At 43.1% G+C, this 12725-nt stretch overlaps 1 protein-coding gene across 2 annotated transcripts in view; it reads left to right on the top strand.

Annotated features, from left to right (window-relative positions):
• morc2 (MORC family CW-type zinc finger 2) overlaps nt 1–12725 on the top strand; it is a 203786-nt gene that overhangs the window by 145255 nt on the left and 45806 nt on the right. For both annotated transcript variants that reach the window (XR_011936455.1, XM_072484185.1), the window contains exons 16-19: nt 3039–3144; nt 3448–3559; nt 5692–5766; nt 9232–9600. Coding sequence is in view for 1 of the 2 variants with exons in the window: in XM_072484185.1 (XP_072340286.1) it covers nt 3039–3144; nt 3448–3559; nt 5692–5766; nt 9232–9600 (662 nt within the window). In the remaining variant the exon portion in view is untranslated. The remainder of the gene's footprint in view (nt 1–3038; nt 3145–3447; nt 3560–5691; nt 5767–9231; nt 9601–12725) is intronic.

The raw sequence follows: 12725 nt of genomic DNA on the forward strand, positions 1-12725 counted from the left end.
AAGCGCTTTTCACAGTAACTTCATTGAAGCCTACTTGTGACAATAAGTTATTATTAGGAAAAATTGAGAAATGACCTGAAAAACGTCTTTAAGATTATGTGCATGAGAGAGAAAAGAATAAAATACATGCTGATGGGATGAAATGAAGAGTGGAAGTAGGCTGGTGGCGCACATGCACACTGAGCATTTGGGTCAAATGACCTGTTTCCGTGCAATAAAAATTCTGTTTAACCTATGTAGCTTTGCTGTTCTCATGCCTTGAATCTTTGAAAAGGCAGTCTCCTTCCCTCTGTTAATCCGGTGGCCTATAATGCATCCCTAGTTTATCTTTTTCATATTTTTTAATCCTCAGCACCAATTGCATTAACCTACGTGGTTTCTTTGCCCTAAATAAATGAGTTTAGAAGGGAACAGCAGGCCCTTTGCACAAGCCACCTTACTGACTGCACAAATTATCTAATCACAGTTGGCCACAAAGCACTACTGTCATTAGAAGTTTTCTTACCGATTGAGGAGGATCACTGATCACCTGTATCACTACCGAGTTTTGTAGGCAAATCTGCTGACTGAACAGATCCATTGCCCTAAAAGGATTTGGAAGAGTTTCTACAAATATCTGGCTGTATCTCAGCCTGATATTGAAACTGCTCTGCCCAAGACCGCAAGAAAGTTCAGAGGGGTCTTTGATTATGCTGCCCGCTTTCCCAAGGTAGCGGGAGGTGTAGACCGAGTCAATGGATGGGAGGCGGGTTTGTGTGATGGACTGGACGGTGTTCATGACTCTGTACTTTCTTACGGTCTTGGGCCGAGCAGTTGCCATACAGGCTGTGATGCAGCCAGATAGGATGCTTTCTATGGTGCATCTGTAAAAGTTGGTAAGAGTCATGTTGAATTTCCTTAGTTTCCTGAGAAAGTATAGGCACTATTGTGCTTTCTTGGTGGGAGCGCCACGTGGGTGGACCAGGGCAGATTGTTGGTGATGTGCATACCTCGGAATTTAAAGCTGTCAACCAAAGACTGTTGTAGTTACACCACTCCACTAGGTTCTCTATCTCCCTCCTGTATTTTGACTCATTGTTGTTCAAGATCCGACCCACTACTTGTAGATAGAGTTGGAGCCACATTTTGCCACACAGTCGTGTATGTATAGGGGGATAGTGGGGGCTAAGTAGGCCCTGCGGGGCACCAGTATTGAGGACTATCGTGGAGGAGGTGTTGTTGTTTATCCTTCCTGATTGTGTGGGGGTGGCGGGCACTCACTCTGCTTCTGGCTCTTTTATCCACCCCTTTACCCTCCCCGTGGCTGCCGCCCTGAGTTAATATTGCAGTTTGGGAGGGCTAGGCGCCCCATGGTTTTCGCTCTGATCTTGCGTTCTTCTTTTCTCTCTCTCTCTCTCTCTCTCTCTCTCTCTCTCTCTCTCTCTCTCTCTCTCTCTCTCTCTCTCTCTCTCTCTCTCTCTCTCTCTCTCTCTCTCACACTCACGCACACATATATACTCAAACGCCATGATCAGTTTTTCTACTGAGTTGAAAAAGACCTTGGGGTGGATTCCATCTCTGCAGGTCCTTTTTTACTTCCTCCATTAGGCTGGTCAGGTTACATTTGTGGATCCCTATCCAGTCATGAGCGATTTGGATCCCCAAGTAGTGGAATTTGTGTCAGGCCTGATTAAATGGCATTCCCTCAAGCTCTGCCCCTCCCCCTAGCGGGTTCACTGGGAAGACCTCACTTTTGCCCATGTTGCGTTTGTAGCCCGAGAAAGCTTCAAACTCTTTCAAGAGCGCCATGGTTCCTTCCATGCTACTTTGCGGTTCCGAGATATAGAGGAGCAGGTCATCCGCATTGAGCGAGACTCTGTGCCCTCCAGCTCCTCTCCGGATCCAGTTCTTTGCAGCCCTAAGCGCGATTGCCAGTGGTTCGATCGCTATGGCGAACAGCAGCGGGAACAGCGGGCACCTCTGCCTTTTGCCTCTGTGCAGCTGGAAGTACTTGGAGCTGGTTGTATTTATCCATACGCTCGCAGTGGAAGCGTCGTACAGGAGTTTCACCCAGGCAGTGAACCCTGCTCCAAGCTCAAACCGCTCCAGTACCTCTGAGGTATTTCCATTTGACTCTGGCGAAGACCTTTTCTGCGTCCAGGGAGATGATCATCTCCGGTGTTTTCTCCCCGGTTGAGGTCATGATCACTTTAAGCAGGCATCTGATGTTCGACATTAACTGTCTACCCTTGACAAAGCCTGTTTAACAGCGAAATAGGTCTGTAGGACCCGCATTCTGATGGGTCTTTGTCTTTTTTAGGTATCAGTGAGATTGAGACTTGTGCTAGCGTAGGCGACAGGGTGCCCCTCGCCAGCGAATCTGTGAACGTCTCCCGTAGGTGCGGGGCCAGTACCGTCACAAACCTTTCGTAGAAGTCTGCCAGGAACCCGTCTGGTCCCAGTGCCTTTACCATCTGCATGGAGTTGATGCCCTCCATGATTTCTCCCAGTTCTAGCAGTGCTTCCAGCCCCCGTTTCCTATGTTTGCCACTCCTTTACCTTTGAAAGTTGGGGAAGACAAATGTATCAGTGCTGTTTCCTCAACTCCATAGCCAAATTCTTAAAGAAAGGAAGTCTTTATAGAAGAGGTTTTTCTCCCTTGGCTATTTTTTTAAAAAGCTTAAACATAGTTTTGGAAAGATTCTATTTCTTGGCCACACAGCATTCTGCCACCTTGAATCCCTTACTACTGCATGCTTTGGCACCCTGAAGAAGAAAAGATTCACATGTTGCTGATGTTCACTGTCTGAGGTCTTGAATGAAGCATAGTGACCTGGATGAGGTAATCAAACCACTGGCATCAAGAAAAGTCGATGGTCAGATAGATGGGTAGAAAACTAAAGAAATGGTGGTGGATTGGAGGGTGATTAGAAGGACTTTTACATTGATGAAACTGGTATGATGAAATAAAGTGATCAGTAGGAAAATACTGAAATTAAATATTTCTTTCCAAAATGAAGCACTTTTGTGAACTAACTTTTTTTGTATCTGCTTTATAGATCAATGTTTAAAATGGCGGACACTTCCCTACAGAGTAGACGATGTCGGTAAGGAATATCCAGACAGTTGGGCATGTTCGATGAGTCCTGACCACATACAGAATCGGTATGTATGACCAAATACACAGCTGAGATGAGTCTTTTTTTATGTCCTATCCTGCAACGCCTAACAGTGTTAGGTAGCACTGGGAGCCCCTCTCTTTGAACTACCCTGGATGGATGATACAGCAGTCCTGAGGTCTATGGAAGATAAAACTCACATTTGGAGAGTACTGTACCAAGTGCTTCAAAGCCCGAATCTATTTGAAATGGCATAGTAGATAGACGCACAAGAGAGGTGTTTACTGTAAGGGCAAAGCTTTAACTCAGCTCCCATTTGTCAACCTATACTGTCTTTGTTTTTCTTCAGGTGTGATGCTCCAGAACAAAAGCAAAATGTACCAATAGGTGCACTCCGAAAAGAGGTGAAATCTCATGAGGAGAAAATACAGGCACAGCAAAAGAAGCTAGAAGCTTTGAAGGTAAAGAGCAGGGCATAAATTAAATTTGGTATAAATGGGACAATTTTTTAATTTTAATTTTCATCCGGTAATTCCAAGTGTTTAAGCTTATGAGCTGACGGCTCAGAACTCCATGGTTCTTGAACACTTACATTACCACATTCCTTCAATTGCTTTTTAAGCCCATTTTCTCTGCTAACTTGTGCTTGGGCTATAGTTCGAAAAATGCCAGTGACACTCAGCTGCGTGCCGCAGATGTTGTGAGCCTCTTTAACTACCTGGAGGTACATTGCCTACTGAAAAGTACATTGGTGTGAGCTGCAATCTGGTCCTTGGGGTGGAGACTTATGGGACAAAACTCTGCTCTGCCTGCCAACTGTAAATATCCTTGTACCAGATCAGTTTAGGCTGTGGACCTAAATCACTATTCATTTGCAATGAGTAAGCTTTAATTGATATTTAGCTGTGACATACTAACTGTCGCTAACTCTGAAGATGTGCATTTGTGTACCACTCTAGAACATGAGCACGAAAACCGAGGCTGACATTCGGTGCAGTAATGAGGGTGTGCTGCACATCTGGCAGTACTGTATTTCAGATGAGGTTTTAAATAAAGGCCCTATGTACACACTCAGATGAAAATAAAAGTTCCCAAATACAAGAACACTAAGGCAGTTATCTCCCATGTCTTGAGCAAAAGTTTTATCTCTCAGTAACATCACAAAAACATATATTCCGATCATTGTCTCATTGCTGTTTGTGAAACCTTGCTGTGTGTGCAAATTGACTGCCGCATTTCCTATATTGCAACATGTGCTATTCAAAAGCATCATTGGCTTAATAGCTCTTAAGGACATCCTGACATCACAAGAAGTGCTATATAGTTCTAAATTCTATTTATTTTTCTTTTTGATGCTAACACTAGATGACAGAAGTGAGGGGAAAGAGATTTTATATAATGGTACTAAATACCCTCACCTGGATGAGCAGAAAAACATTTAAGTCTCAATCTTTTTAATGTTTATTTAATTGCTTGACTTGTGATTGAATTTTGGTGTGAATGTTCTTTTAAGTAAAGTCCTTTGGAGAGATAATGTTGGTTTGCCATTCATATCCCATTCTAATGCCAAGCTCTAATGTAATTGTAACACATTTGTCCTGTAGTTTGAGCCATGCTGCTGATCTTTTCCCCCAGTATGTCACCTGACGACAAACTAAATGTAAACTGATTTAAACTGATACATTTTATGAAAGAGTGCGTTTTATGGTTTCATTCTTTTATAATACATTTTCTTGATTCAGCACCTTCCCACGGTTACTATTTCAGGTAATACTCTCTTGTCTGGATATCTAACCAATTGGCAATCCTCTTCAATTTATTGCAGCTTACCAGTTTTAACTGCCCTGATCTACCTTGGGTAACAAAATAATGCTGCAGTCGAGTGTGAAACTTGGGTTTATCGTGTTGAAAATGACCAATTAGAGAAGTAATGAATAGTAAGAATGCTACAATGTAGGTTTTACAGGAATTGTCAAGTTTATTCATAGCTGAGATGCTAAGTTAAAATGTTCCCTTAAGGGTGATCTTTTTCTCACTGTCCATACTCCAACCTGCCAAAATATGGTGACTTCAGATGAGCCTTCACTCTCCTCCATTACACCACCCCGTAACAATTTAAACAAGACTGATATTCTTTTGAAAGGAAGTGACTCGCACAAAACAAATTTAAATAACTTGTTGATTTAGTTTTTTTTAAACTGCCAATCAAACACACATTCGAAAAGATTCCACAACATGTTTCTGTCTGAATTGAACGGTTTGCTCTGTTAGACACCGACATGAAACAAAACAGGATCTGTAATATTTGTATCAAAAAAACTCCAGTTTCTGATAGTGGAGTTGGTTTTTAACCTCTTATAAACTATGAAAAACTGAAAGAAGCAAATACCATGCTAAATCTTAAGTATGTTTCTAATCCTCCGCATAAAATGTCTGTAGAGTTTGAAATGTTTCTACTTTATTTTCAACAAAATAATTGATGGGAAGTTAAAGTATTTCATGTTTAATTTATTTTTTGTTTTTTTGATTTTGTTGATTTAAAGTGGATTTTTTATTTTTGCTGTTGGTTCTGATTTCTGATGTTTGTTTCCAGCAAAACATGCCTATCCGTTCGCAGGCCGATTTAAAGAAACTACCACTGGAGGTCAGCCGCAATCCCTCACTGGAGGTGCGTAGTGTCAAGACAAAGAGTGCTGTGGAATCCAGAAATTGGGCATTACACATTATTTAAATTTTGATAGTATTGGGGACCTTCTCTGAAATGTTCCTTTTTTTTTTTTTTGAATCGTCTGGGCATAGCTGGAACAGCATTTATCTTTCTCTGGAAAAATTTTTTCCGAAGGAATCAGGAACCAAAACAAGGGAGAGGTACAGATCACAAAGCTCTCACTCTGCACATGGAGGTCACTAAGCTCCACAAACATTCCTGAACCAATAACAGGAACTCTTCTGGCGCCCTGTGTACCCCAATGACCTCAAGCCACAGTGGTGAATGGGGAAGGAGGCTGACCACCTTGACATCTTTGTTATCTGTCCTGCGATTTGACATAAGGTAAACCACCAGCCCCTAGAAATAAAGTATATTAATGAGTGCTTTTCAGGGGGCAGCGCTCATCAGGCTGTTCCCTTGAGATGGAAGATGAGCAAGGGACGTTGGAAGGAAACTGAGGGAGGAGTTTCCCAACAGTTTGACTCGAGGGCAGAATGCTGCTATCACAAGCTACTGAGATCAAGGCACTCTGTGCTAACTGTTCATTTGTCACCGGGATCAGTGAGCTGCTTGTAACTGCCATGGTGCGTATACTTTTCATCTGTAGCTAATGCACCGTATCTGACCTGTTACTTAATAAACACCTTAAAATTACTTGCTCAAGGTAGGCAGTCGAGTTCTTCTGTCTGTGGCTCCCGAACTCCAAACCTTATAACATTAATTTGTCACAACTTTTTAATGTACGGTATATACATTTGGTGTGAAAATGCCACTTTGTTATATCTTTGTTCAAAAAGTAACTTCAGCACCATGAAGTTTAATTTTACTAGCCTGTGTATACAGACAACTGGCCTTTGTTTCTTCCTCCTGGGGTGTAGATGTGACTTATTTTTCCGGCATGCAGTTGGAGCATAGAAATCAAGGTTAGGAACATAGGAATTAGGAGCAGAAGTAGGCAATTCAGCCCAACCAGCTAGGGGCTGGTTTAGCACACTGGGCTAAATCGCTGGCTTTTAAAGCAGACCAAGGCAGGCCAGCAGCACGGTTCAATTCCCGTACCAGCCTCCCTGAACAGGCGCCGGAATGTGGCGACTAGGGGCTTTTCACAGTAACTTCATTGAAGCCTACTTGTGACAATAAGCGATTTTCATTTCATTTTCGAGTCTGCTCCGCCATTGTCTCAGCTGATCTCTTCCTGGTCTCAAATCCACTTCCCTACCTGTTCCTCATATCCCTTTAATCCATTTATTAATCAGAAATTTATCTATCTCCTTCTTGAAACCATTTAATGACTCAGATTCTACTGCACTTTGGGGCAGTGAGTTCTTTCTGATGTCTCTAAATGATGAGAGGAAAAGTCCATGGGTGAACAGGGGTAACATAATTGCCCTGATGATAAATTTTTTTCTAATTTACACTTGGGATGTGGTGAATACTAGTACAAAGATGGCATTGGGCCTTCCTGGTGGATAGGAAATTCCAGAAAAATGGCACAACGAAGGTGTCCAGGTCTGGATGTATAATTTGGAGGGGATCCTGGAGATGATTGCTTTTCCACACACTTGCTCTTTTCACCCTGCTTCATGATGGAGAATGTGGGGGAGATTGTACTGCCAAAGTAAATGAGTTACTGCAGTATAGTTTGGAGAGTGTAATCCCACTGTATACTGGTGACGGAGGAGATAAATATTGTGCCTAGTGACGGGGGAACAATTTTAGCATGCTGTTCTATCTTGCATAGTGTCAAGCTTTTCAGATGTTGCACCTGCACCAAATTAGATGAGTCGCGATGATCTCATCACGCTCCTTGTCGATGGAGGAGATATGAAGCAAGCCACTTGTTGCAGAGCACCTACCTACTTCCATTGTCTTGTAACTGGTTTGTGTCTCGCTACATTTCTGCTCACCGATTCCCAGCATGTCGATGTGGGACTTGGCATTGTAGTGCTGGTGAAGATTAAGGGGAGTTGGTTGACCATTTTCTTGTTTGAAGTGGTCATTATCAGCCACTTAAGTGGTTGAGTTTGTTATTTATCAACCCAAATCAGGGTGTTATGCAAATCCTGCAGGAGTCTGACATGAGATCCTTCATTATGGGGGAGTTACAATGGAGCTACGAACTGGAATTGTTTGCGAATGGCCCTATTACGTATCTAATTACAGAGGGAAGATCATTGATTCATTGATGAAATAGCTTATGATTATTGGGAGAAGGGCAATTCCCTGCAAATTCCTGTGAACCTTGGTACTGCATTGACTGATCCTGGTAACCATTAATTATCATCCTTGTATCAGGATGATACAACTCCTGGAAGGTTCACCTTTTACACACAAACCCCCATTGATTCCGTTTCCAAATTACTCCTTTAAAGCATTATTAGTTGATCCCTTCATGTTTAGGACAGATGTCTCCTGGCATTCGGCTCCTGTGTCCATGTCTGAATCTGCGATGAGGTTTGAAGCTGGTGCTTGCAGTAGAATCAGAATGCAGCATCTGTGATGAGACCATCAGTCCATTGGGTAGTTCTAAAAGCAGTACTTCTGTAGCTCAGTGGTGCCACAGCAAGAATGAATTCTTCATGACATGTAAACTTTGGTGGTCAGTTAGTGTAAAGGATATTTAATGAAAAATGTTTTTTCCTCCTTTTTAAAAAAAAAAACTAAATTTTGAGTATTAGTTACTCACGTTTCAAATTAAGGGGCAATTTAGCATGACCAATCCACCTACCCTGCACATCTTTGGGTTGTGGGGGCTAAACCCACGCAGACACGGAGAATGTGCAAACTCAGCATGGACAGTGACCCAGGACTGGGATCGCACTCGGGACTACGGCACTGTGAGGCAGCAGTGCTAACCACTGTGCCACCAATGTAAAATGGTAATCACTGAATTAGTAAAATGAGGATACGGTGATGAAAGGCCTAATATCAATAATAGTTAAGATAACGGAAACTAGTTAAAGTGCGAAACTTCTTCGAGACAGACTTCCTAAACCACTGTGAGGACCTCCCAGATTAGCTTGCATGTAACCTCTCTAAAGGAGATTGCCAGTTCATTATCTGCAGCAGAGTTCAACATTTGTGGTTTGAACTCTGCCATTAGGAACTGGATTGAGACTGTCAAAGCACAATTCACATGGGGCTTTTGCAGTTGCTTGGGAAGAGACCTTAATTTCATCTTTCAGGGAAATAAATCCGCAAACAATCTACAGTTTATTCTTTTAAGCCAGTGCCAAAGTAAAATTTGATGGCGATGTGGAAACATTTCAGTTCATGTAGCCTTTGTATGGTTGTCTCTGAGATCTGAAGGAAAGAAATACAGCCAATGAAAGATACATTTGACACAAATAATCTGAAATCTTTTTGCAGTCACTCTGAAGAACTTTATGTTTTCTTAAAAGTAATGCTTTAATTTGTCTGTAGGGCCAGTCATCTACAAGTAATCAGCGACCACGATCACCTCCTCTAGCTGATATCATCAAAAATGCTCCAAGCCACCCGCCTCCAAAGCCCCAAGCTTTACCACGAAGGGGATCTGCAACTCGATCTGTAAGCAAAGCCATGACCACTCACACCAACTTTACGAATAAGAAAGCAGCAGTCCACACCGGACGATCCCAGCAGCGACCATTTGTCTCTGCTAAACAAAGTGCTGCCTCTTCCAGGGTTGGAGCTCAGCCTTCTACCTCTATGAGGAATGCTCCTGCTGTCTCTGCAAGCTTGAAGAGTCAACCGGGGAAAGGAGCAAAGAACTTGGGTCTCAGGAAGGAGACGCTTAGTAGGGGAGCACAGGTATTTAAAGATGCTTTACTTAAGATGAATCTTTAAAGGAACTGCCTTTCCTGTCAATTTATCCTTATTTATCAGTGTGACGGGTATCCATGCTGGGGAATAGGCAGTTATTTTGACTCATAAGTCAGTATGTGTTGCATGCAGAATAAATGTCTTAAATTGTTTCAACAAGACTTCTTAAACTGAGCCTCAGAAAAACCTTCGGTTGCACCATACAAATTCTCCATTTGCTTCACCATCCATTTTCAACCTTTGTTTTGTGTTATATCATATATTTAATGTTCAAGATCTGTTTTCTTTTTACTCCTGGTGGCGTAATGTAGATACACGTGGAGAAAGTGCAAACTCCACACAGTCATCCGAGATCAGAATCGAGCCCAGGTCCCTGGCACTGAGAGACAGCAGTGCTAACCACTGTACCACCACAGTGCCGCTCCTGCTGGAGAACTGAACTTTTTGTCCCTTTTCTAGGCACCACAGGTTGTTTGTGCCGTGGAAACTTATATTAATTATTGGGGCAGAGTTCCGTCTTTACTGAAATACCTTGAAAGAACAAGGATAAGAAAGCTTAGAGGAAATAAATTGTCGATAGAGCCTGAAGCTTCTTGGAGCTCAACGCCAAGTAAGATGGCCGAGATGATTCTCTCTCCCTGACCACTCCATTAACGGCCGGATCCTCACCAATAACTTGGCGAATGAGTTTGAGAACTACCGACAAATCGTGTCAGAGAAGCTGAGAAGATAAATCGATGAGGCTTTGGCCCCTATTCATGGGGCTCTGGGAAAAATTAACTCGACCATCGAAGTCCAGGGAGCCACGATTAAGTATATGGAGGTGAATTTATCGGCTCATAGTGATCGGATTGCCACGCTGGAATCCAATCTGATCGATAGCTGAAATAAACAATCACTTGAGAGCCAAGTTGAATGACCTGGAAAATAGGTCCAGGAGGCAGAACAACATTTTGGGGTTGCCAAGGGGTGATTGAGGGTCATATCCCTGCAGAATACTTCCTGGACATGTTCTTTAAGGTGGTGGGTGAGGGTGGATTTGCATCTCCACCGGACCCATCGCTCACTCCAGCCGAAGCCTTGATCTGAAGATCCTTTGCAGCGGTGATTAAGAGATTTTACAGTTATACGGAGAATGAGATGATTCTGTGGTGGGCAAGGGAGCACCACGATTTCAAGGGGGAGGGCCACTCCATTAGGTTATATCATGACATAGGCGCTGAGTTGGTGAACAAAAGCCACGCTCAATGAAGTGAAGGCCGCCCTGTATAAAAGTGAAATCAGGTTTGGGATGGTATATCTAGCCCGTCTTAGAATAACATTTGAGGACAGAGATTATTTTTTCAACATGCCGGGGAATGAGGGTGCTTTTGTTAAAAGGCATAAATAGGATGCAGTGTAATGTGGTTTATGGTTCTGTTGACAGCCATGTTGTATTGTTTGTATTTATTGTTCTTCGGCTTATTTTTTATTGTTCTTGTTGGGTTTTTGTTCTTTATATTAATATATGGTTTCCTTTCCTTTTTTTAAAAAAGGGAAGAAAGGAAGGTTTGGCGCAACATTTAGTCGCTGGTGGGCGTGCAAGGGAAATGGGGTTTTGGGAGTCTTTTATTTTATTTCTTCAGTGGGAGAGTCTCTCCTAACTAGTTAACGGGAGTGGTTTTGAAGAGTTTGCTGCAGCTCATTGTAGAGGTTTTTTAGAAAATGAGCTTAGAGTTTTTGTTTTGTTTGGCTTTGTTAAATGTAGCTTTTAGTTGTAGGGAGGGTTTTAGTTTGCCTCGCTCTTGTTTGCTTTTGGGTGTGGTCACATTCAATGGTGATGATGTTGGGAGTTTGGGGGGGGGGGGGGGGGTGTAATTTGCTGACGCTGCCTGTTGGTTTTTCTTTGTCCAGTCTTTTGACTTGGTTTGGTGGATATCTTGTGTGGATCTTTTTGCTTTACCTTTTCAGTATCCCTTGGTTAATCTCGCTTGGTGGCAATGGCTGTCTCCAGACTGGGGGGAGGGTTTGAATGGCCCAGTGAAGAGATAGAGGGCATTTGCCCATCTCAAGAGTTTAACATCCAATGTGTTTTTGTTTTTTTTGGCAAGAGATCCACTTGCGGGTCAGTGACCAGACCATACCAGTTTGGGGTTGGGGCAGGTTTTTCATTCTGGTTTTGATGGCCGGGCCCGGGTACAGTGATTTTAATTAACAAGAGAATTCAGTTGTCCTCCTCTAAGATTATAGCCAACACCAATTGTCAATGCGTTGTTTGTTGTTCCCTGTTGAGCACCCCAGATGTTCTGGTCAGCATTTACACCCCTAACTGGGATAATACAAATTTTATTAACTCCCTGTTGGTCTCCCTCCCTAAACTCGTCTCACATCAACTCATTTTAGGTGAGGAACTGAATTATGTTTTGGAGCCTAGATTGGATCGTTCCAAGCCTAAATCCCTGGTTCCATCGGGATGGCCGGGGCTCAGATGGGGGTGGTGGTGGTGGTGGTAGGGTCTCCTCCCTTCGGTGGTGGCGGCTGAGTGCTCCGCAATTGTTATTTCAGACCAAGCTCCGTACTTCATTGATTTGTTGCTAGAGTCTGACCCCACCCAGCATTCACTTTGTAGGTTCGACACTACACTCCTAGCTGATAAAATGTCCATGGCCATAGACGATTAAATAAAATCTAATGGGTGCGATTTAATTTCACCTTCCACACTGGGAGGATCTTAAGGCAGTCCTCAAGGGGAGGTTATCTCTTGCAGGGCGTATGTGTTGAAGACAGCTAGGCGGGAGCAGCAGAGTCTAGTGGATTCCATTCTAGAGGTGGATCACCAGTACTCGCTTGATCCTATTCCGGAGCTATTGGCAAATAGGAAATAAATTACAGACCCAGTTTGAGCTATTGTCTACTGGGAGGATGGTACATCAGTTACAACACTCTAGGGCACGTTCTGGGAGTACAGGGAGAAAGCCAGTCGTCTTCTGGCTCACCAACTCAAAACGGCAGGCAGCCTCCCGAGTGATCACTCAGATATTTAATTCGGGTGGCAACCTTGTTTCCACCCCTGCCCAGGTCAATGTGGTTTTTAAATCTTTTACCACGATCTTTATAGATCGGAGCCCCCTGCA

The sequence above is a fragment of the Scyliorhinus torazame genome, chromosome 1 (assembly GCF_047496885.1).
Source record: "Scyliorhinus torazame isolate Kashiwa2021f chromosome 1, sScyTor2.1, whole genome shotgun sequence".
Classification (NCBI taxonomy): Eukaryota; Metazoa; Chordata; class Chondrichthyes; order Carcharhiniformes; family Scyliorhinidae; genus Scyliorhinus; species Scyliorhinus torazame.